Source organism: Plectrocnemia conspersa, unplaced genomic scaffold, assembly GCF_051122295.1.
Source record: "Plectrocnemia conspersa isolate PC_06_02 unplaced genomic scaffold, ASM5112229v1 ptg000004l, whole genome shotgun sequence".
NCBI classification, from domain to species: Eukaryota; Metazoa; Arthropoda; class Insecta; order Trichoptera; family Polycentropodidae; genus Plectrocnemia; species Plectrocnemia conspersa.
Window position 1 is genome coordinate 5,330,873 of NW_028277168.1, and position 24,821 is coordinate 5,355,693.

At 29.8% G+C, this 24,821-nt stretch overlaps 6 protein-coding genes across 6 annotated transcripts; 4 read left to right on the plus strand and 2 right to left on the minus strand.

Moving 5' to 3' along the window:
- The first annotated feature begins 1,388 nt into the window (after positions 1-1,388).
- Positions 1,389-3,553, plus strand: mRpS18B (mitochondrial ribosomal protein S18B). The gene is made up of 3 exons (XM_088185052.1): positions 1,389-1,588; positions 1,664-1,895; positions 1,960-3,553. Exons 1-3 carry the CDS (start codon positions 1,416-1,418, stop codon positions 2,113-2,115), a joined length of 561 nt encoding a protein of 186 aa, XP_088041178.1. The 5' UTR covers positions 1,389-1,415; the 3' UTR covers positions 2,116-3,553.
- Positions 2,112-3,553, plus strand: Pyroxd1 (pyridine nucleotide-disulfide oxidoreductase domain 1). Its single transcript, XM_088185049.1, has one exon. The coding sequence runs from the start codon at positions 2,112-2,114 to the stop codon at positions 3,510-3,512; it is 1,401 nt and encodes a 466-aa protein (XP_088041175.1). The 3' UTR covers positions 3,513-3,553.
- Positions 3,554-3,610: 57 nt separating this feature from the next.
- Positions 3,611-9,050, minus strand: LOC148235711 (lysosomal dipeptide transporter MFSD1-like). The gene is made up of 11 exons (XM_088185050.1): positions 8,966-9,050; positions 7,313-7,471; positions 7,094-7,244; positions 6,316-6,441; positions 6,043-6,248; positions 5,763-5,979; positions 5,113-5,326; positions 4,953-5,050; positions 4,769-4,881; positions 4,613-4,703; positions 3,611-4,504 (listed from the first exon to the last, which is right to left on the minus strand). The coding sequence occupies exons 2-11, from the start codon at positions 7,461-7,463 to the stop codon at positions 4,372-4,374; spliced, it is 1,500 nt and encodes a 499-aa protein (XP_088041176.1). The 5' UTR covers positions 7,464-7,471; positions 8,966-9,050; the 3' UTR covers positions 3,611-4,371.
- Positions 9,051-10,621: 1,571 nt separating this feature from the next.
- On the plus strand, positions 10,622-12,069 carry Catsup (zinc transporter catecholamines up). Its single transcript, XM_088185051.1, has one exon. It carries the CDS (start codon positions 10,713-10,715, stop codon positions 11,802-11,804), a length of 1,092 nt encoding a protein of 363 aa, XP_088041177.1. The 5' UTR covers positions 10,622-10,712; the 3' UTR covers positions 11,805-12,069.
- A 1,948-nt stretch (positions 12,070-14,017) lies between these two features.
- Positions 14,018-15,476, minus strand: Ttc19 (tetratricopeptide repeat domain 19). The gene is made up of 5 exons (XM_088184060.1): positions 15,086-15,476; positions 14,822-15,010; positions 14,591-14,754; positions 14,378-14,525; positions 14,018-14,309 (listed from the first exon to the last, which is right to left on the minus strand). The coding sequence occupies exons 1-5, from the start codon at positions 15,371-15,373 to the stop codon at positions 14,064-14,066; spliced, it is 1,035 nt and encodes a 344-aa protein (XP_088040186.1). The 5' UTR covers positions 15,374-15,476; the 3' UTR covers positions 14,018-14,063.
- Positions 15,477-17,712: 2,236 nt separating this feature from the next.
- Positions 17,713-20,215, plus strand: neb (kinesin family member nebbish). The gene is made up of 3 exons (XM_088184302.1): positions 17,713-18,927; positions 18,996-19,172; positions 19,515-20,215. The coding sequence occupies exons 1-3, from the start codon at positions 17,803-17,805 to the stop codon at positions 20,013-20,015; spliced, it is 1,803 nt and encodes a 600-aa protein (XP_088040428.1). The 5' UTR covers positions 17,713-17,802; the 3' UTR covers positions 20,016-20,215.
- Positions 20,216-24,821: the final 4,606 nt, after the last annotated feature.

Consider the following 24,821-nt stretch of genomic DNA (forward strand, 5'->3'; position numbering starts at 1 on the left):
TTGACTCAGTCGTGTTACGCACTCTCTTACTCACTCTCGTCACTTAACACGTAAACGAATGAAAGGGAAAATAACTCACTGACCGAGCCTGTAACTATCGGACTTTTATTAAAATCTGTCTATTCGTCTGTTTGTACTGCACAGCCAATGAATCTATTTTATTTTCAGCAATTAAAGTTCACTTATAATTACATGTTGACCTCAACTATTAATAATTAACACAATATTTATGAATATTCCGGTTTTAAATTACAAATCTTTGCATACGTATAGACTACATAGTACAGTAACGTGCGGAATTATTTGGCACAGTAGGGGAAAGGTTATCGTAAAATATCTTTGATTTTTAAATATATATATGTCTCGACTATTTTTTTTGTATTTTTATTGCATTTTTTTCTATATGAGTATTTAACTGTTTATTTTGCTTGTTTAGCATTTTGGGCTTTTTAGGCACACTTCTTTCAGTTGGACCTTTTTATTGGTAACTGGAAGCGTTCAGGGCCGGGCTGAGAATGTTTAGCGTCCTGGGCTCTAATTTTTTTTAAATTTCAAAGGAAGCAACGAGAGCTAAAGAAGGTTGTCACAGAAAATTTAACTTTAAAGCTATCTCGGGGTTTTTGTTTAAGGAGAAGAAATTGCTGCGGGAGCTAAAAGAGAAGTCACTTTGAAAATTTTGTTCAAATACCATCTCCGATTTTTTTGAGGAGATATCGATTCTGTGTTAAATATAGTCATCAAATGGCGCTTCCATTCGGAGTAATTGGCTCCTGGGAGACCGATCGTACAGCCCAATCCTCAAGCTGGCTATGCGTGCATTAAATATCTAAAAAGTGAGCAGTCGCTAGTATTTGAAGATGTTGCAATAAAAAAACCTGACCTTGGCATAGAAGCATTGGCATCCACGGTGATTATATCGAAAATTATTTAGGGTGTATTTAAAAGATATTTTAATATTTTCTAGATTTAATATCACATTTGTGTAAAAATTTTCTAAAAAATATTTTTCCTGATTTTAAAATGTTTTGATCATGTTATGGTAGCGTGTTTTGCAGTACAATATTTTGAAGATAAAAATATTATTTATCGATACACCATTTTCTTATACCTATATTGATATTACATATAATACAATTTTTTACGTTTAAAGTGACATCCAAAAGAATTTATAAAGATAAAATTGCGTAGGAGGGTGATGCAAATCACAACCACTTTGAAATATATATTTATATATATTTGATAATATTTGTAATGAATTATATTAATATTTGTAATGTTTAATTTACAAATCATTTGATATGATTTGGAAATTAATTATTGCAGAATATTTAAAAAAATGGTAATATGGCTATAATATAACTTGTTATGACTCAAATATATGATATTTTGACAGATATTATTTAGAGGTTATCGGCATGTGGGCTATATTAGCGCGTACGGCTCGTGCGAGTTTGTGGACGCGAGGAACACAAACCCCGGTCATTTCCAGAGGATGGAGTGCCGATGTTGCTCCAGCAGCTGAGGAAGGATTGTTACCGGGCAAAGATAAAGACAGATCTCGAGTAATTCCAACAGATGTGGGCCTAAGGTAAATATTCTTAATTTCTATGCAAGTAATGCTATACTTAAATTAATAGGTCAATAAAATATATACAACTTTCAGGTACATGGAAAGTGATGCTTATAAAACGACATACGGCGATAAGGCAGTCTGGTCGCAATACAAGCGCAACTACAAAGGACAAATAGCTCCTCGCAAAACTCGCAGGACTTGTATTTACAAAAAGCAATTAATCACCGGAAATCCTTGCCCTATATGCAGAGACGAATATCTAGTCTTACACGAGTCAAACATTAAACTATTGAAACAATTCATATCTGAGTATACCGGCAAAGTATGTATAATCGTTATTATATAATATTTAAATTTATTTGTTATTAACTTTTTCGTTATTTCAGATTCTTAGTTACTCCGAAACTCATATTTGCCAGAAAAAGCACAAAGAATTAATTGTAGCTGTGAGGCGTGCACAGGACGCTGGTTCTTTGCCTTTCGACGTGCCATTTAGAGAGTACGATTATTCCGAATATATACCGAAGAATCTTCAATCATGAACGAGGCTACTTTTGTAGTAATCGGCGGTGGAATAGCAGGGATCACGTGTGTAGAGTATTTAAATTTTTATTCGCCGCAAGAGAAAATCATACTGATCACGTCGTCTCCTTTAATTAAAAGCGTCACCAATATAATAGCTCTTAGTAGGACGATACATACTTTCAAAGTTGAGGAGACGGAATCCGATGCACTTGAAAAGAAATATAATAATTTGAGCATAATATATGATAGTTTAGATAAGATCGTCAGTTCTGATAAGTTTATAATTACTCAAAATGGTATAAAAGTTAGTTATGGATATTTGTGTTTATGTACGGGGGCAGTACCTAAAATTATTCCATCGACTGGAGTTAATAGGGTCTTGGGAATAAGAGATACAGGTTCGGTTAAAAGTTATTTGAATCAAATTCAAAACGCTAGGAGAGTTTTGGTCGTTGGAAATGGAGGCATTGCGTCTGAACTAGTTTATGAAACTAAAGGCACTGATACTATATGGGTGATAAAAGATAGGCACATATCTTCGACTTTCATCGATCCAGGAGCAGCTGAATTTTTTCGTTCTAGCGACAATTTTGTAAAGAAGTCTACTGAGAAATCTAAAATTGTGAAACGTATCATATTTTCCGAAGAAGATAAGCAGATGTGTTCTTCTAATACATCAGCAGCACTAGGACCCGATTGGTTGAAACATATGCTCATTTGTGGCAAAAACCAAACTTCATCTTTAAAAATCATCTACGAATGCGAAATTGAAGATATTGTCGAGAAAGAAGATACAGAATGGCCTTTGTATGTAAAATTATCTAATGGACAAACGATTGAATGTGATCTTATAATATCAGCTACGGGAGTTACACCTCGGTGTAATTTTAAATCCGATATACCCTTTGATCTCGGTCCTGATAACGGCATAGCTGTAGATTGGAAGATGAATAGTTCAATCAAAGATATTTATGCTGCTGGGGATATTTGCTATGCAAAATGGGATCCAGCTTCACATTGGTTTCAAATGAGGCTTTGGACTCAAGCTCATCAAATGGGAGCCATGGCCGGTAAAAGCATGCATGCTGAATTTTCCAAAGAAGAAATAATGCAAGACTTTTGTTTTGAACTATTCACTCACACGACCAAACTCTTTGGATATCAAGTTGTCCTATTGGGTAAATTCAATGGTCAAGGTTTCGGTACCAATTATGAGATATTGCTCAGGACGACGCCTAATTTGGAATATATCAAATTTGTACTAGTAGATAATAAACTGCAGGGAGTCATTTTGATCGGAGAGACGGGATTAGAGGAAACTTGCGAAAATTTAATATTGAATCAGATCGATCTATCACCATTCGGAGATGATATTTTAAACCCTGATATTGATATTGAAGATTATTTTGATTAATTGTGTTTGTAGTATTGTATCAAATAAAATTCATGAGACTATTTTTTTATTATTATTTAAAAACCTTAATTAGTTCTAGGAATACTAAAAAGAATATATACACTTGAGATTTGTAAAATATATTTATATACATGTGTAAAAATTTTGGTACATTGATAAAATTACGCGTGGATTGCTGATAATACAACGAGACTAGATTCATTTTGAAAATATTAAAACATTTAGAAAAAGATAATGTATATTGTTTTTTTTTATATGTAGAAACAAATATATTTTGGAAGTCTCATTGTGCATCAGTCATTCATTCGTATGAAAAATTCATTTACTTAATAATATTTTGATTATTTCATATCACAATATAGTTTCTTTGAATTAAAATTATAGAAACATTACAAGAGTGCTTTACAAATGAACTTTTATGTAAAAAAACAGCTTTGGAATGTCTTGTAATATTTTGCTAATAACATTCACCTAAATTTGTACATAAAACATAAATTGTCATAAAAATATAATTACTATAGTCAATATATAAAACATATTTTATGAGATCGAACCAAGTTGTTGAAGTTCTGGATGATTGTGTAATTTTCTTTTGTAAGCTTCAAAGAATAAATTATGTTGATATAAAAATATGAATACATACATATCAAACACCTATTATAATATTTTTCCCATATAAACATATATTTATTATTAATGATATTCATGTGTAAAGTATACTTGTTTATAATCAATAGTTTAACAGTAAAAATTAATTTAAATTAAAGTATGGCCAACACTTGCTTTATAAGTATAATAAAAAAATAATCCATTCATCAAATATATGTACATATTAATCTTGTTCTAATGAGCACCGTCTCTATTCTGGCCGATTAACAATTCTGGTCAGATAACGAGATCGTATTCGATCCGAATCTAAAAATGTTGACTGATCGTTTCTCTCCAAACCGTTTGTCGTCGAATCCAATATATCTTCATCTAAGACTTCCGATCTTAAAATAATAATAAATGTCATAAAAATCATTGAAAAATTATTGTATTGATATTCTAGAAATACATCACTAGGAAAAAATAAATCATATTAAATTAAGTATATTTACTTGTAATTCTCTCTCTCCCTAGGGGACATATTTAAGACACCATTGCTTGCAGCGTCATATATGTAAATTAGCAAAGCTGTTATAAAAGCCACTAAAAAATTAAACAAAATATTAATAATAGATTAAAGGTAATGAATTAAATGATTAATGTATTACCGAAAAGGCATCCCAAGAAGAACAACTCTAGCATGAAATATCCACCTTTGTCGACTATAACACCAGTTATGAGAGAAACGACGGCTAATCCAAGATTTTGTACAGCTTGGCATCTTAACATTATAATAAATAATTATTTAATTAAAATAAAATTATATTAAAAATAAATAACTAAAATACAAACATTCCATATGCCGTTCCTAGTTGACTCTCTTTCACAATCAAAGCTACTAACGGCCAAAGTGAACTTGCAAGAGCAGAGTACGATAAGCCAAAGATGACCTGTAACGATTTATATATTAATTAAGTTCTTTCCTAAATTTATATAGTCTAAAAATGAGTACCATTCCAATGTACGGATTCCATAATGTGAATGTCAAAATAGAATGAGCGCAAATTGTCGTTACTATGCTAATAATCATCCAGTAAATGTTCCTTCCAGTTTTGTCGATTAGTAATCCTAGACTTGGACTTGCAATCGCTGATAATATATACAATATTGAATTGATGTAGTTAGCTTGATCGGGACTCATGTCATACTTGCGTTCAAAGAATACTCTAAAAGAAGTTAAATATGTTGAAAAATATGTTGTTTTTTTTTACTTTAAATAACTCTTCTGCAGAGGTTAATGTAGAGACTGTCGATACAATGAGGACTAGGACAATGTCATACAACTTGCTCTTAATGACTTACTTTGTCGTAAATATAACTTCATTAATATTTGCAACTTGTTTATACAGTATTAAATTTTTTAAATCAAAGGTATTTTCAGCAATTTGTAAAACGTTAAAATAAAAAATGATTTACAAACTAAGCATCTAGTTAGAAATAATACAAAAAGTTGAAGAACAAAGATATATAAATATGTCTTTTTTCGTATCAAATATGTGAGGTTTGTATTTGGCTCACGCACGTTTTATATATCATTATTAATAACTTGTGTTAAAATTATAAATTTTTTTGTGTTAATAGTGATAAACAAATAATACTAACTTTCCTAATGCAAGGAACGGAAATATGGCCACATAATATGCAACGCAAATCACAGACACAAACCAAAATGTGCCTTTGAAATATCGTATGTCAGAAATTTTGACCACTTCCTCTTGATTATGATCGCCGCTTTGACTGTTCATATGTCTGTCGGCTCTCTTATCCATCCATGCCAAAACCAACACACATATTAATGAAAATATGCACGTGAATGATGCTAAAAAATATCCATAAACATGTCAAATAGCTCTCGCAGCTTGAGGTCATATAAATTACACACCTATAAAAAGTACCACTCCGATTCGCTCGTATCCGGAATAATACGGAGACACTGACTTGTAGATTGGCTCCATAATCAAAAAGTTCACTGTACTTCCGACCCTAGCGAAAGACAATTGCAAACCGAACACCATGTTTAATTCTTTTCCTTTGAACCAACGAACTGCGTAACTGTTTTGAGCCACTGCCAAAGATTCTCCGCCAATTCTATGATAAACAATTAAAATAAATTATAGTTTAAATACATAAAAAGTAATGTAACACACGTACTTACCCAAATATAAAACGACCGACAATCATCAACCAAAAAGCGTTGACATATCCACCGAGTGCGAATAAAAATACTCCAATTAACACTATAAACATGTATATGATTGTACCTAATCGGATTCCAAACAATCTGAAATTATATAAAGTGTTATTATATAATTAAATTACTATAATTTTCGCACTCTAAGTATATATGATGGAATAGATATTGGAGTTAAAATTAGAGAACATGAATATTCTCCATTTTAAACTCCAATAGTGAATATATTATATAATACATATATAGATTATGTTAATTTTTGGATGACACTGAAAAATTGTGATGGTTATTTCACATATGTATGATTTTTGGATAGTCGCCCTTTGAAATGGTTTTAGTCCTAAACTTAAATAATCTAGGAAAAAATAGAAAAGTCACACTTTGGAATGGATTAAAGTTTCAGACCTGCACTTAAATAATCTTTGTCTTTAAATTTTTTCATTACAGATGGTATCTATAGATGTCATCAAGAAAATCGCCGGTAAAGGTATCACGTAATATGGTTATTTTATATAATTTAAGTCTGAAAATCACTTTAATTTATTGAAGTATTTATGGCATGAACAGGTGTCCACTACATATTATCGAAATACGAAATAGCGTGCAAACATACCAGCCGGGATTAAAGGGTTAAAAAATGATTCTTCTCATTATGTATCATATTATATAGAAACATAATAAATATTATCAAGGATGTCTGTTATTATACCTAATTTTGGTAATTTTTATAATAATAGAATACCTATCGATTAAGAATCCTCCAATAAAACACAAAATTATGTTTGGCCATGAATACACTGAATAGAACAAGACAAATTGAGTTGTCGTTAGACCTAAATCCTTCTTTAGATTGTCTTGCAAAGCTCCTGGATTGTCATAGCAAAAATATGAACCTGAAATATTGTTAAAGGTTAATTATAATACATTATATTTTATTAACATATTAAAATTAAAATCATACCAAATCCCATCAGGCACATTAAAATTAATGCTATAAATCGGTTAAAAGGATGTTTTGTATGACAACACCCTATATTTTCTTCTTCGTGGGTCGATTGACTCGGCAGCAATAGGGGTTGCTCAGCATTATCAGAACTATTCGCAGAAGGCATTGTTATTACTGAAATATTAAAACAATATAATTGATTATATAGATATTTTCAAGATGTGGATAAGAATAATAAAAATACCCAGGATTTAAATATTTCAAATAAGAAATCTTTTATGAATTAAGTAATACACATACATCCAAGATAAGCTGGCCAATTAATTATGGCGTCATATATATTATTATAAATGAAATGACATATTTAATTTATAAAAATGTTTATCGCAATAAAATAAATGTTTGGGTCATTCGAGTCTGAGACGAAATAATAGTAATTGGTATGAATATCTATATATTTTTATTTCATTATAACACAAAAACCTATCTAAAAATTGTTAAACTTTCAGGATAAAGCAGTTTTCGGTAGATTTAAAAAAAATTAATAATTTAAAAACACAATAACTGCGGCTGATTTTTTTATATTGTAATGAAACTTTTTCTAAAAATATCTCGGCTAAGTTCGTTTGCAATCTTGTTTCGAAATGGCGGCTATTGAAAAAATGGAAAAATTCGTAACTCCTTTAAAAATCTAAAGAAAAAAGTAAAGAAGTAAAAAATAAAAAAAAAAGTTTTTGTCTAATGTTAAAGTTAAAATTTATATATTATATATTGTACAATATTTTTGATATTTGCGGTATTTTATTAAGAATATTAAAAATTAAATATATTTAATCATAAGTTGATTTTTTTGTAAATATACATTGAAATTTTGCCTAACAACCAAAAAAATTGTTTTAATTATACAAATTATCAATAGCAATTAAAAATTGATATTTTTTGTGTTTTGAAGGTCATAAGCAATCGAAATAAAATTATTAATACCATCACACAAGTCATGAGTGAAATGGATTGTATTATTCAAACTGATAAAATTTAATCTTTGACCTATGTCCTATGTAATTAGCTCCTTTTGTTGAAAAGACAATTGTGCATTATTATAAAATAGTTTTTTCATGTTTCATAACTACGCAATGCTTTATTTACCTTATGACAGTTTATTAAAAAAAATATTACATATACAAACATGACACCGATAAAAATATTTTTTGTGGCATAATTATAATGGACGCTTATAGTAAAGTAAAATTCAATATAAAATTGATAAAATATTAAATGAAAACAGGCATAACTAAGCATTCAGCAATATCATATTTCATTGCAAACATGTGTTATAAAATGATAACGTATTTATCCACTTAATATGGTTCATTTGAATGGATTTTATACCATAACATTTCCAATGTAAAACTAACATTGTTTTATGAAAATGAGTCATTATCTTCAATATGACAACGAATCACAATATCCAACTATATTAAAAGCTTAAAAATCACTTTTAAACATCAATTTAAATATACATTTTTTTTCTACAATGATAATTAAAAAAACTGATTAGCTAATTAATAATAAAAAAAAAGTTTCTTTGTTATACTATAATAACTATAAATATTATAACAAATAAATAAAAATTATAAAATATACTGGGAGATGATAATAATGACGTACCTTATAAAATATACTGAGTCAGATGTAATAAAATGCCCCTATGGGGCGACAACACCACCGAGGGTGACAATAACAATCAGTTGACAGACGAGTAATTTGGAATGACACAGACACGTTTAACCCAAACACGACTTTTATTGTCCATGTTTCGTTACTTTTTTACATAAATTGTTTTATTTTATGCAACTATTTATTAGTAATATAATATATTATACAATTATCTAAATCAATAAATAATAATCAGTAAATATCGAATATTAAAAAATAACAAAAACATCTATACTCGACTTATAAATCAGAAATTGCTTACTAATTTAAAAATATCAATAATGATAATTAATAATTATTATTAATCGTTAAATGTAATTTTATACTTACAATATCGGAAGAGTCAAATAAAAATTATCTTCAGGAACCATAAAGTAATACTTCGAATTACTTCATAATTAAGTATTCTAATAAGTTATAAATACATATTACCGTTCAAACTGCGATATAATCTTATATAATAGTTCCCATTAAAATAAGTATTCACATATGTTTGTGTTTACTCAGATAGATAGCCATTGTCATGCAGACATTATATACAAATTAATTGAATTTAACTTTGGCGGACAGATGATGAAAGGTGGCATTTAGACACTAATTGAACCGCTGCAGTAGTATTTTATTGAGAGTATATAAAAGGAATTTCAGTATTACTAGAGTGCCCCCAAGCTTTGCCCATAATAAAATAAATATATATATATATAAGCAAGCCCTCACACAAATATTCGATACAATTCGCTAACTTATTAAAATCATTTATGAATTTTAGAGTCCTTTCACCTGTATCCTAAAGCTTTACCCTTTGGTGTTCTCCAATGTTTAATTTTAGTTTATGTGAACAATTTAATATGAACATTTTAAAATATTTTTAAAAATAACTATTTATATAAATAAGATACCGCAGTATATTTTCCCAAACACTGCTATAAATTTTAATTTAAAATTTCACAAAATCTTCACCTAATAAATTGCCATGTATTTTTTGTACTGAATTTACAGCTCCGATTATTATTGTTCTGTACCTCTAATATTCGATTATGTGCGCCAGATGAATATATTTTTCCATCTTTATGTATAATATACGTATACTTATAATATGTATATTATTCGAGAAGCTGGTTCGGTTTGTATCATATAATTTAAATATTTTATCTATGTATTATTTTAATTATATATTTTTGAGTATTGAAATAATAATAAACAATGTATTGTTTTCGACCATTGTAACGCATTGGGGTTACCTGTTAAGTCACGATGGTCTTAATTTAATTTAAATAAGTAAATAAGAGTGTCTCGTCAAAGGAGGATGTCTGATCATCCTAGTTAATAGTTTTTTCTTAAATAATTTTAAATTGTGTATCGAGAAATGTTTCGCTAAAATTTTGAAAAACATAACAGCAAAAGGTTAAATCGACTCCTCATCATTAATACATGAGTTAGTAATAAGCAATCTTAGAAATTAATTGTCAATAACGTATTATTTCGTTGCTAATATATATTCAATCTATAAAATAGTGGTTTATTAAATTCTTAATTGTTTATTTTGTAATAAAGTAAGTATGACAATTAAAAAATATTTGTTTATGGCAACATCTAGGCATTATCTTTGACGTTTGTTTGATTCCATATTAGGTTAAGTTACGGCTTATGTGGCATTTTGAATATAGCATTTTTTTGAATTAATCTAATTAAATTGAAAATGAGCTTTCGGGGCCTAACTATTGTATTGTTATCGATTTTAATATTTGGTTGTGCGCAATGGTGTAAAGCTCACGGTCATACGCACGATGAAGACTCGCATGGACACTCTCACGGCGAACCTCCGTCGTTTAAATACTCAAAAGTCGCCAACGAACCTAAAACACACCACAAAGAACACGACCACCATCACGAGGAACACGACCATGCACATCATCACACAGAACGCAAGGTCCTCAGCGACGATGAGAAATACCACTTGTGGAGCTACGCGATGGGCTCGACGCTTTTAATCAGTGCCGCTCCATATCTCATCTTGTACTTTGTACCAGTAGACGGTTCTGCCGAGAAAAAACCTCTGTTAAAGGTCCTCCTCGCTTTCGCATCGGGAGGATTGCTCGGTGACGCATTTCTGCATTTGATTCCACATGCTGTATCTCCTCATGATCACAACCACGACCACGATCATAATGAACATTCTCATGCAGCGGGCGGAGAACATAAGCACGATATGAGTGTCGGACTAGGAGTTTTAGCGGGAATAATAGCATTTTTGATTGTCGAAAAATTTGTGAGGATCTTAAACGGCGGACACGGCCACAGCCATGATAAAAAGAGTAAAAAGAACAAGAGCAATGAAATTAAAGTAGCTGGATATTTGAATCTTGCTGCAGATTTTACGCACAACTTTACCGACGGCTTAGCTATTGGAGCTTCTTACATTGCCGGTGATACAATCGGTATTATAACTACTATAACAATTTTACTTCACGAGATTCCGCACGAAATAGGCGATTTTGCAATTCTTCTGCAATCTGGTTGTTCGAGGAGGAAAGCAATGTCTCTTCAACTTTTAACGGCTGTTGGAGCACTAGGAGGAACTACGATCTCTATATTGCTGCAAGATAACTTTGACGCTGTTACCACTTGGATTTTGCCATTCACAGCTGGCGGTTTTATTTATATTGCTACTGTTTCAGTTATACCGGAACTTTTGGAAGATGCTTCGACTAAATATTTGCAATCGCTGAAAGAGATTGTCGCTTTATTGGCCGGAGTCGGCATGATGGTGATAATAGCTAAATATGAGTAGATCGAATTTTAGACTAATTGTTTTATTAATTCCATTAGTTTCATAACATTAGATTGCTGCATAAGTTTGTTTAACTTTCTAATTTTAATTCTTTTTTAAAATGTTACATAACTTATGTAGCAACCTAATAGCAATTATTTAATAAAAAAATCTCTTAGCGTACAATAAATAAGTGATGTTATACTTAATCGTTTTATATTAAATTTAAACATTTTAACTAAATTTATAAATATTATATTTTTGTGCTAAATAAAATATTATATGCAATACAATTTATTTCATTTAAAAAATAATGGGTAAACTTATGAATACTGCGATAGGTGTGGTTACAGCTTTTAATATTCTATTTAAATTATAATATATAACAAAAAAAATTTAATCTGTATTTTATTATATACATATAATATATGTATATTGGGATTTTATTTTATAAATTATTAAAAAATATTTTACTTGTTTAAGATTTGCGAAAACCTTTGTTGAAGATGTAAAAACATCTTCGATATGTGTTACATATAATTTTTTTATAAGAATTTTATTATCAATCAATATTTGACTACACTTAACTTGGCGAAAAAATTGTAGTCTCTTCAGCAATCTACCAAGTTACTATAAATTCCTTTGTGTGAATACTCATACCATGAAGGTGAATTGACGCACCATTTTTAGATTGCTGTTGTGATATTGTGCATTAATAGTTAACATTCATTTGGCATCACTATTTGAAAACAACACAGCAGGGCTTCAAAATGTAATTTTTTCATTTCGGTTTTTGTTCCAGTTCAATAAAAAATAAATTTATCAGTTTTTTTTAAGATTTTCGTTCTGGAAAAAATAACATTTTTTTGGTTTTCAGTTTAGTTACGAGTGATTAAATTTTTTAAATGTTCTTATTTGTATTAATAATTTATTTTTTACCATAATTTAGAACATTTTATTCCTTATCTTCTAATAAGCATTACTACATGAATCGATATAATAATATATTATAATTAAAAATAATGAATATTTAATTAACGATATAACAATTAGAACTAGAAGTATATAATATATGATAAAAATATAATGTATTAAACGAAACATATGTAAACGAAACAAATTCGTAGTTACTTCTAATTATTAAAATATCTTTTAATGTATTTTCATTAAAACTATTTCTATTTTCTCGTAGAATAAACTTTAAACCAGAGAAGGCTCTTTCAATACTAACTTATGTTACTGGAGCTCCTAATACCACCATTGCAATTTTGTATAAGCGAGGATATGTATTTTTATTTTACTTCCAAAATACATTAGAGTTATTTAATATCCACATCTGAAGAAATAGGAAATCTATACTTCTTAAAAATCTTTAAAATCATCTACTTTTTCATTGGAAGTTTCACTAGATAATTGTTTTCTCTAAAAATTGTAATTTGTTCCAAATATTTTTCAAATGTTGCATAGCTTGCATTTTAATAAAGTGTTTGAATATGTGCCGAACCCAATTTAACCAATATATTTTTCGCCTCAGCTCCAGTTTTCGTTCTGACAAAAATAACGGTTTTTCCGGTTCGAAGCCATGAAATAAATATAAACCACATTTATATTAAATATGTTTCTCTTCTTGATGGGTGGTAAAATCTTAAATCTAAAGAGGTTTCACACAGCTGTTTATTTTTGTATATTTGGCGTGTCAGAAACGCCATTTAGCAAACATACTGATTGTCGAAATTGCAAATGGGTAAATATTTCCTTCTTGAAATATATATAAAAGTATTTTAATGGGGAAAAATGTGGAAAATGCCAAGATTGTAGAAGATTTTTTTCATACTAAATTTATGTATAGTTTTAAAATTAAAAATACTAATTAAATAGATTAAGTATTCTATTACAATATTACAGTTTTTTTGTAGTGTCATATAAAAATAGTTTTCACAAGATATATTATTTATTATATCATTTATCACTTGTCAAGTGTAAAGTTTGATAAAATCTACTTAGAAACTATCTCTATTTCTTTGTTTTTAAATAATCCAATGCATAAAATCTCATGAATAGAATTCTAAATATATTTGTGGTTGGTTTTTTACTATTATTTTCAATCTATTAGATTTATTTCACCTATATGATCGATATTTTGCATACCCCTAATTTAAAAGAATAGGTGTAAGTGTTTAAATCACAAAAATATTTTTTTCAACGAGTATATCTATTTAAATAATAAAATATAATTTATTTACATAGCACATTTATTAAAACAAATTTATGACATTATCATTATTTTGCCCGCTTAACTTCTGCTAGGCATTTTAAAGCTTCATTTTTATACTTGTTTGCTTTCAATTCACTTGCTAATTTAAAGCCACGACCACAGTTTTTTCTGGCTTCTTCTAAAAGATCCATTTGTATAAGCAATCGCCCCAGATTTACATATAATACAGGTAGATCTTTATATTTGGGTATTTCTAAGCCTATTTTGATGGCTTTTCTTAATAACTTTTCAGAGTTGACCAAGTCGTTTTGCTAAAAAAATAATTGAATAAATACAAATTCAATAAAAATAAAAGTAAATCAATAAGAATATAACAAACTGTTTCTTTAATTGTAGCCATATCACTCAATAAAACAACAATGTTTTCCATGTTATCTTCTTCATAATTTTTCATTATTTCATATGATTCTTCTAATAATATGTAAGCTTTGTCGTTATATCCCATGTGAAATAAATAATGACCATACCTATGAAGTAAATTAATATACATTTAAATATATTCAACAGCATAAATAACTTAATATAAACCAACCAATCTTTTCCGAGAGCATATAATAACTTATCATCATCAGTCAAGTCAGGATTTTTAATTAACACATCAAAATGATTAAAGCACCAATCGAAACCAATTTTTGCTTTTTCATTTTCCCCTTTTAGGTGACATATACGTGCTAATTTTAAGCTAATGTGAATATTCTAAAAGTAATTATAATATTTTGAAGCATTAAAAGCAATTTATACGAAATATACACTTTATAATAACCTTTTTATCACTTTCCGCATATCCTTCTGCAAGAAGGCGTTGCATTACGACGACGAATAATTTTTCCGCTTTATCGAAATAATTTTGCACAAAAGCCAAGTTTGCCATAACATCGTATATATACGTAATGGCTAGTTCGTTTTGAGTTTGCTGTGCTAATCTTAACGTTAAGTGAAGTAGTTGCTCTGCCTTAAATATTAAATACATATTAATAAATGTTTTGTAAATATTAAAATATATGCTCTTAGTGGGATTATTATTAACCTGTTGATATTTTTCCTGTCGCATCATCAATATTGATCGCTTTAAATTCATAACAATTTCATCCACGACAGTCTTTTTATCCATACCGAGTAGTGTTAGTATTGAAAATCCAAGCATTACCTTACCGTTTGTTGTAAAAGGACTATTTTTTAATTGCAATGATTGAAAACGCTTTAAATTTTCATGAAAATATTTTATATTTGTCAATTTATATTGTAAATTTGTTATTATTGGTCTATTATATTGTGTAAATAATTTTTGAATATGGTATAATCCATTTCTAAGCATTTTTGATGATTTTATATTATGTAACGTAAACAATTTAGTAGATTTGATATCGCATGAAATAGGTTATGATCGTAGCGATTTGACAGATGGTAGAGCAATATTTAATTTTATATTTGGTCTAAGCAATTTCAAAAACGACTTATTACCTATTTATAACAATAAATCGGGAAAATTAGTAACAAACGCCAAAAATATTTCAGGTACCTAATATAGTAGCAACGTGATAGTATTTATAGTACTTGCTAATTATCACAGCGCAACGCTCAAAAACCACCAATTGTTATTCCCGAGTGCTGTGCGTATGCGCGCCTACTGCGTATCCCAAACTGTCAAAAAACTTGACAGTTGCGAAACGTTCATTTGTCGTTCAAACCTAAACCTAAGCTAAACGAGTATAATGGTTCAGTTTTCTAGGATAGGCTTGGGTTTGAATAGATCTAAAAACTCAGAAGACATGAATGAGCACAGCAGGTGGTTTTTGAGCTAAAGTTTAATTTAATTGAAAAAAAATAATTTGTTTTTTATTCACAGTTTCTGAAAATTAAATAACAAGAATTGGCAAATTATATGGCTTAAATCATTTTTAGTTTTCTTGCGCTACTTTGTCGCCGTGTTGTTTAGTTAATGCTCTTATGTTTTGCGCCTTTTTTACAGGACACCATATTAGCAGTAAAATTACGATATAATGATATTAATAAAGTACTAATTGATAATAATTTAAAATCTACAAAAAGAGATAAGAGAGAAGAAGCATTTAGAATAAAAAAGACGACGACTACATTTAATTTCGTATTTATTTGTGTTCATTTATACAAAGTTAAAATAAAATAAATTTTACATGAAAAACTTTATAAAAACGAAATGTGGTGATCAACAAAGCGACAGATGTGTTAAATCGTATTAAAAACAATATAAATATTATGATAAATACATATCAAGTAATAAAATGCGAAGTATTTTATAACATTATTGATTAGATTTAAATACAAATAAACGAACGTTTTCTTGGAACGCAAACATTAATTTTTTTTATATTTTTGGTTTCTAAAAAAATGGTTAATTGTCAGATGCGGACATTTTAAACCAGTGCTTAACGCTTAAGGACAAATATTCTGAAGTGTTTAAAGACTAATTACAATTTCAAATAATTCAAATATTATCATCATTAAGAAATGGTCTTAATTCAATGATGTCGGTAAGTTTTCGGACTTATTAATTTCAAATTATACTTGTATGAATAGCGAAATATCTGAAGTGTATACAACTTATATATTATTTTTCACTTTTCCAATTACTGTAGCTAGTGTAGAACGTTTAAGTGTAAGTTTATTAACTTAATTATCGTTACAAAAATAGTAAGGACGGTAAGGAGGTTTGATTGCTTTTGAATGCAAGTCAAATAAAAGGAAAAAAGTTTTTAAAATAAATAAAGTTTTTAATTATCCACTGGAAATTCCACATAGCATAAACATATCGCAAATTAATACTTATATATAAGGACTCATCGCTTGCAATAATGTCTTTGCTGCCTCATGAAAGTTATTTTTATTAAAATTAAAGTTAAGGACGGAATAACGTAGTCTTTAATTCGAATTTTATTTATAAAAAAATACGCAAATAATAAAAAAACCGGCCTCAGCTGTAGTGACTTCTATTGGTAATAAATTATATTACGCATAATAATTTATAATTATGAACATAGATGTAATCGGTTCCCAGACTTTTAGTCTGGTGATTATTACTTATTTGTAGGTATTCATTATATCTGATTGACTTACTCCGTTGGTACAGTTTTATCCAGTAGTAACGCATTGGGGTTACGCTTGTCTGGTTATAACGAAAGATTTAATAAATAAATAAATAAAATCTAGGCACCCCACAATTATTGTTTACAAAATATATGGCATTTAAAAAATAAAACTTTGTTATAACAAAATTTACTTCTTAGTAAATAATTTCTTAATTTAAAAAAAAAAAAATTAAAATTAAAGGCAATTCCAATGCTAGATTATTATACATATATTGATTTATTTTGTAATCGACTTTTTATCACATTTCACTCATTTTATAATATGTCATATAATTTTTATGAAAAATATTTTTGTATCGCAATGTGAGTTGAAATTAAAAGACTTCCTCATATATAATGTTCGGTATTACCCAATTTTCTGTAAAAAACATTTTTTAAAATTAAACTTAATAAAAATGAAAGTATATTTTTTAAGCTTTAGCATTATATTATATATTTTTGTGCGTAATGATTGGTAATACTGGATATAGCTATTATTTTTTAATTTTCGTCTAATATAACTAGTGATTTACGAAAATGGCACGTCACTAATGTTTTGAAATTGTCGTTAGACTTGTTCATCTGTCAGTGGTCGGCTGCACTTCGCTTTTTGACCGTTAAACCAGTTTTTTCAATCAGCATGAGTAATAACTGCAAAAGGTCATCGCTGGACATCAAGATAACCGCCGAGATGAGCTTCCCGCATGTTAAACAGAAAAATAATAAAACAAGCACACCATCTCGGGGTTTCAGTACTCCAAAAAGCACTCCTAATCGAAATCTGGTTAAAACACCCTGCAGTTTGAGAAGTGGGATGAAAGAAAATCGGGACAATGCCGAAGAAACGTCGACCCCGAGAAGTTCGACCGACAATGAAAGCGAAAGTGGAAGGATTTGCGTCGGAGTCAGAGTTCGTCCTCCGTGTAGCTCTACACAACCTATCGCTCTATCGGGTGGACCTCGTCACATAGAAGCTAACGTTTCATCTAAAACTAGTGTTACTTATAATTACGATAGAGTGTTTTGGTCCTCGGATGCGAAAGACACTGGATTTTCTACTCAGAGGAATATATTTGATGAGATGGCGGCACCTCTTCTGGAAAAAGCTGTGAAAGGTTATAATACGTGTTTATTCGCTTACGGTCAAACCGGATCCGGAAAGACGTACAGCATGATGGGGCCCGATAATTGTTTCCAAACAAACGAAGCTGGTATCATTCCGAGAACTTGCCATGAACTATTTAAAACAGTGACCGAATCTAGTCACGAGTATGTGATCTCAGTTAGTTATTACGAAATATACAATGAGAAAATATATGATTTATTGGGCGAATCTAAAGATTCTGTCACTAAAGTAGCATTGAAAGTACGCGAACATCCTCTATCGGGACCGTATGTTGAAAATCTAAGTATGCATCGAGCCAACTCTTATGAAGATATCAAAGTTTTAGTTACTTTGGGTAACACTCGCAGAGTTACAGCTGCTACTTTGTATAACCATCGATCTTCTCGATCGCACAGTATTTTAGAAATTATGATATCAACTTGCATTGAAGGCGTTTCTATCAGATCAAAGATGAGTTTAGTTGATTTGGCGGGGAGTGAACGTGTTGCTGTAGCTCATATTTCCGGAGATAGATACAGAGAAGGCTTGAGTATAAATAAATCATTGCTGACGTTAGGAAAGGTCATTACTTGCTTATCGGATATGAAGAAAAATACCTTTGTTCCTTATAGAGAATCAGTATTAACTTGGTTATTAAAGGTGAATATCTAATGCAATAAATAATTAATCGTATTATAATTTGTATTTATATTTTATAATATTTTCAGGAAAATTTAGGTGATAACTCGTTTACTGTAATGCTTGCCACAATTTCGCCAGATACTTCAGCTTTAGAGGAAACATTAGCAACGCTACGTTACGCTTGTCAAGCTCGGCGAATAATCAACAGGGTTTCAATCAATGAAGATCCTCAATTTAAAGTCATTCGGCAACTTCGACAAGAGGTATATTTTTAATTAACCGATATAACTATAGTGTGCCTATTTTATATTAGATTTAAAATGAATGGCATTCGAAGTAAATTATTTGCTTCTTAAGTTCAGAAACTTTAATTATGATCATTAGCTACAATATATTATTATTACATGATAAGTTTATCCTCAAATTAGTGGGATATATAAACACAAACTTTTTATTATAAATTAGTTTAAGCCAAGACATTCTAAATTTGGAAAATCTATATATTTTTTCAATGTTTCAATTAGTTAAATAGACGATTTAGCACTCTTTTATTGTAAAGCAATATTTTTAGAAGAAGATTCAAACTCATATTTTTTTATTATTAGATTGAGAGATTAAAGTCGACGAAAAACAACGTTCACGAAAAGCTTATGAAAGTCGACAAAACATATTCACCAGTCGTCCGAGATTTAAAAACTGAAATGCAACGAAAAGCTGTCGAAAATCAGCTGCAGTCTGAGATGAAGCGTCTCACGTCAGATTTGCAAGCAGCCGAACAGAGAAGAGTCGAATTGGAGTCACAACGGAATATGTTCATCGAAAAGGGTAAATTCGGTGATGTATCGTTTTATAAAACAGATTTCTTCGAAATGCTCCAAAACATATTGAACGATTCGTCTGAAGCGGATAATGTTAGTGTCGACTCAGAAGATTCTCTGATTCATCTCAGAGAGATGGAGAAGACGATGAGTGCGTTGCAACACTCGTGTACTGTGAATTTAGACGATCAGACGTATAAAAGCAGAGTTTTACCACTTTTGATGAACATGAAAAAGGCTTATGATGATATTCATAATGTGTTAACTGATTTAATGATTGAATCTTGAGTTTGTACTATATTTTCCGTAAGATTAAGCTTTTTTAGGTTGATTGTGGTGTTTAAATAATTTCGTATCTTGTTATTTATTTGTCATATTTATATAATTCGACTGATTTGTATTTATGTATGTAATATTTTGTCTAGTTATTCATCAAGTAAACTGTACTTGAATAACGTTTTCTTTAAAACTATTTTTCTAATTCCAAAGATTCGCTTTTTAATTATTACTATTTATTTTTGATGGGATTGCTTTTCTGTAATTTTTATTGTATTAACTCATGGACTTTCTAAATAATTTATTATATAAAACAATAATATTCTGTTAATAAAATAAATGTAAAAATGAAAGCTTATTTCTAATTCCATTTCCAAATATTGTCTTTATTTGTATGTAGTATCGAAAGCATCATAAATTAATTTTCAACTGTTTTTGAATTATAAAGGGTGATCCAACTTCAGTTTTCGAACTTTTTTTTAAAAACAAATTTAAGGATATCTTCGGATTTTTAATTTGTTAATAATATCAATAAAACGGTGTCTCTGATTCTTTTGCAGTAGCAACCAATCCTTTTGATGTAATTTTCGATGACTTTTTCGTACATTTCGGGCGGTATCTCAATTATAACTTTGCGGATGTTGATTTTTAGGTGCTCTAACGTTTCGGGTTTGTCAGCATAGACACGATTCTTAGCGTAACCCCACAAAAAAATTCAACGACGTTGAATAGCATGATTTTGGCGGCCAGTCACCAGAACGTGAAATAATGCGACCTGGGAACTTATACGCAAAACATTCAACGTTGCACCCGATGTGTGGCAAGTTGCGCCGTCTTGTTAGAATCACATATCTTCCACATCAATATCTTTGATTTAGTGCCAAAAATAATCTGTTACAGTTCGACCTTCGTTGTTTTCAAAAAAGTACCACAATGTACACCAGTCATTTTTTGGGCATGTAATGGTCTTGTGAATCACACGAGAATTTTCCTCGCCCCATATGCGGAAAATTTGCTCATTAACATACCAAGAGAAGTGGAAATGGGCCTCATCAAAGAAGAATATTTAAAAACAATATAATTTATTTTGATGCAATTTTTGCATTTTATTTTTGTGACAATCCGTTTAGTTAGTTCGGCATTCATCGGTTTAATTCAAGCAGCTTACCAATCGTTAATAAAAGTCAATACACCGTCTAATACAGCTAACGCTACAGTGGCCATATTTTATACACTGCTTTATTTGTGCATATACATAGAAGCAAAAACATGAGTTTGTGTTGTGTTTGCTTCTACATGCAATGCAATACGGGTTAATATCGCGTTATTGTGAAGTATGCATACACTCATAAAACGATGGATAAAATTTGGCGTTCCCTGGTGTGGTTGAGGGGGGGGGGGCAAATACTTCCCTTGCCTCCCCCAAATGACGTCCCTGTTTTTGTTCGTTCGTTCATAACGAGTCAAATGGAGGCAAAAGCTCATGTAGGCCTACATGAACTCTTTACTCTTATGCCTCTAGATTCTAAAGGCATAAGAGTAACACACGTTTAATCTAAACCAACTGATATATTTTGTAATATATTCAAGGTCACCAATGACTTTTAGGCATTTATAAAATTACATCTATTCCGGTCATTAAAATCTCTTCATAAATATAAAAAAAAAACAATATTTAAAAAGGCTGGTGTTTAAGACAGAGTGAAATTCATTACATATATTATCTTTATCGGAATACTGATTTTCGGTTTACAATAAGTCAGCATTGAATAAAGCTACCAACGCCCGTTTCAGATCATTATTTTACTTTGTGATGTTCCGTGAGAGTTTTTTAGCTTTCTTTACTTTTATATCACATTCCTTTTTGCAGATAGAAGGTTCTATTAGGGTGTATTACTAGTGAAATTTTTATTAATTATATAAAAATAAAATATCTCAGGTCAGATGTCGGTCAATGGAATCAAGTTTAATAATTAACTTATGAATTATATATATGATCAATTACAGTATTAAACATTTTAATTAAATATGTATATGTTACATTTATTGTAAATAATTTGAGAACTTATTCCAGCGGCATTTTTACTGATAGGAATATTTTTGGTATCTCCATTATAGGTTTCGTCGCATTACAGAGCCTATTGCTTAGCTTATTCGTCATATTTTTTTAAATGAAACTTGAGTAGAGATTTAGTTTAAAGAAATCCTTACCGACATAGAAATTTCTGTGAAAATTTAGCGAATCGTATCCTAACGTTCATAAAAGAAAGGAGCTGGGATACATGAACGTAAAGGTATATTGAGAACCATTTTTGAATTTTTTTGATTGAAGGAGAGTATTTGGTTATTCTGGAATTCTAAATTATAGATTCAAGAACGACGGAACTAGTGTCATTGAAGAAGCAAATAACTAACGGATTGCTAAAGTGAAACGCGTTTCTCATAACAAAGTCGAGCATCTTGGAAGATTTATCGCAGACATCGTTTACGTGTAGGGAGAATCCCCAATTGCTTGATTGATAAAACTCGAATCTGTAACTACTGTGTCGATGTCATTAACAAATAACGTAAAGAGCAGAGGGCCCAAGTTGAAACCCCCGAGAGTGGAGCAAGGTATATCTTTCACCTCTCTATCATATGAATTTATTTAGTATCAATAAAGAAAAAAGTATTACATTATTTTAATAATTTGTAATTATTGAAAATATTGTCGTTTATTGAAAAATTTACTTAATACAGGGTGTGCAAAAAGTCACTTTACTTCTTCAGGGTTCAACATTAATTGGTTTTTCTTTTTGATTCTAAAAATAGAAGAGTAAATATGTTCTTGGTAAAAAAAATTGTCTGGCGACCATATGTGAATGTCAAACTGCTTTTCGAAACCATTTAAGAACTGTTATTTAGAAAACGTTGACCTGTTGGTGGTTGTTTCTGTGAGACATGATATCTCTTTATATAATATTTACTTTAAGTATTAAAATTTATAAGAGCTACAAAATGAAACTCTTGTTAAAAGGAGAGGACGGCTAGGTTAGAGATAAAAAAAGCACTGTCCCGTAGAAAATGGTATGTATGGTTAGTCTTCCAAAATCGTTATTAATAAGCTTCTCTGGGAATAAAAAAAATCACGTAAAACAGTGCTACTCAAACTTTTTTAATGCCCAGTATATATTTTTCATATTTTTCATGTATAGACCAGTATATATTTTTCAATAAGCAACAATTTTCAGTTGCCAAAGGTCTTTTAAAGTTTGTCAAAAATCTCACATGCCTGCAACAAGTTGGCACAATAATAACATTACAGTTATATTTTAGTTCTATATTTATAATATGAATTTCCAACGATTTCACATGCACAATTCCCCATGAACGATTTTCAAAGGACGAGAGCGGATTTAGTGTAGTGGTGCCACTTAATGTAAGTGCTGCTACTTGTTGCCGTAGATTGAGGGTCGTTGCCATGACGACGGCATACGCCACCACCGAGTCTCCTCGAATCTCATCCCCTAACGCTCCTCACACCCAGAGATCCGGAACAGAATCAAAGCGAGGCTTTAGTGCCGTTGACGGGACTTTTCAACATTTCCACAAGTCCTCTTCCGGACTCATTGTGCGGGCGTGTCTTTTAATCGCCCCACAGGATTGTTATCGTTTAAATTTTCCAACTCCATATTATGCCTTGTCATCCTCAGATGTAGGGTGTAGTGGAAAATGTCATTTCATAATTGATTAACAGGCGATTCGTCTCATTAATCTGGAAAATTATATAGGGTGCGAGAGAGTAAGTTTGAATGTCATTCTATATATGTAGGTCACATTTTACTTACTTTTGTACTTAAGCCTTAATCTAATACATTATCACCTTAACAAGATTTAATCATATCCCTACTAAAACCAGCACAATAGACAAGTGGTTAAAATCTGTGACTGCTACCGAAAAAACCTGGGTTGGAATCCTATTAGCTAACCTATTAGAATCCTAAGCTTTTATTTTTAGTATTTAAAAAAAAGCAATTAATGTTTAACCCTGAAGAAATTATTTGATATTTTAAATAGTAAAGTGACTTTTTGCACATCCTGTATAATATTAAGTAAATTATTAACTGTTAGGGAATAGTTCCAATACAAATTTACCAGCGACAATATTTTCAATACTATTTTAAATACTATTTTTATTTATTGATGCTAAATAAATACTGGGAGATCAGTATTAGTGATTATTGTATAATTATAACTCCGATCGATCATAACAGATTAGGTTTTCCTAGATTTTCCTTTTCTCGCGAATGAATATCGTGAATTTCATTGAATTTTATATTGATTGGCGAAAGTAGTGACTGTTATTAAAGCTGTTTGTTTTAAGTACTTAGATATCTATTTTAATTACGTTACGAATAAATATAGATATCTTAAAATTCCTACTACCTTTATTTATAATTAATAAAAATGTCTGGATATGTAAATGTTATTTTATCGATTTGATGTACCATATTAAAATTACATTAAAATAGGTTGTTTCAATACATATTATTAACTTTGAACATAGAAATAAAATATGAAGAGTCGGACATTACATTTTTTTTATAATAGAATAACATATTTTTGGATATCTCCTGCAAAGTTTTTATACCACAAGGAGTGTGAAAAGACAGATTGATAATTATATATATTATACACATTATATCTAAGAATAAAGTAAGCTTAAAAAATATTCAGAAATAACAGTTTTAGTTAAAATATTATTTTTGCCTGGAAGTTCAATTTTAAATATTATTAGAATGTGTTTTGTTTATATTATCCAACTAATAATATAAACTA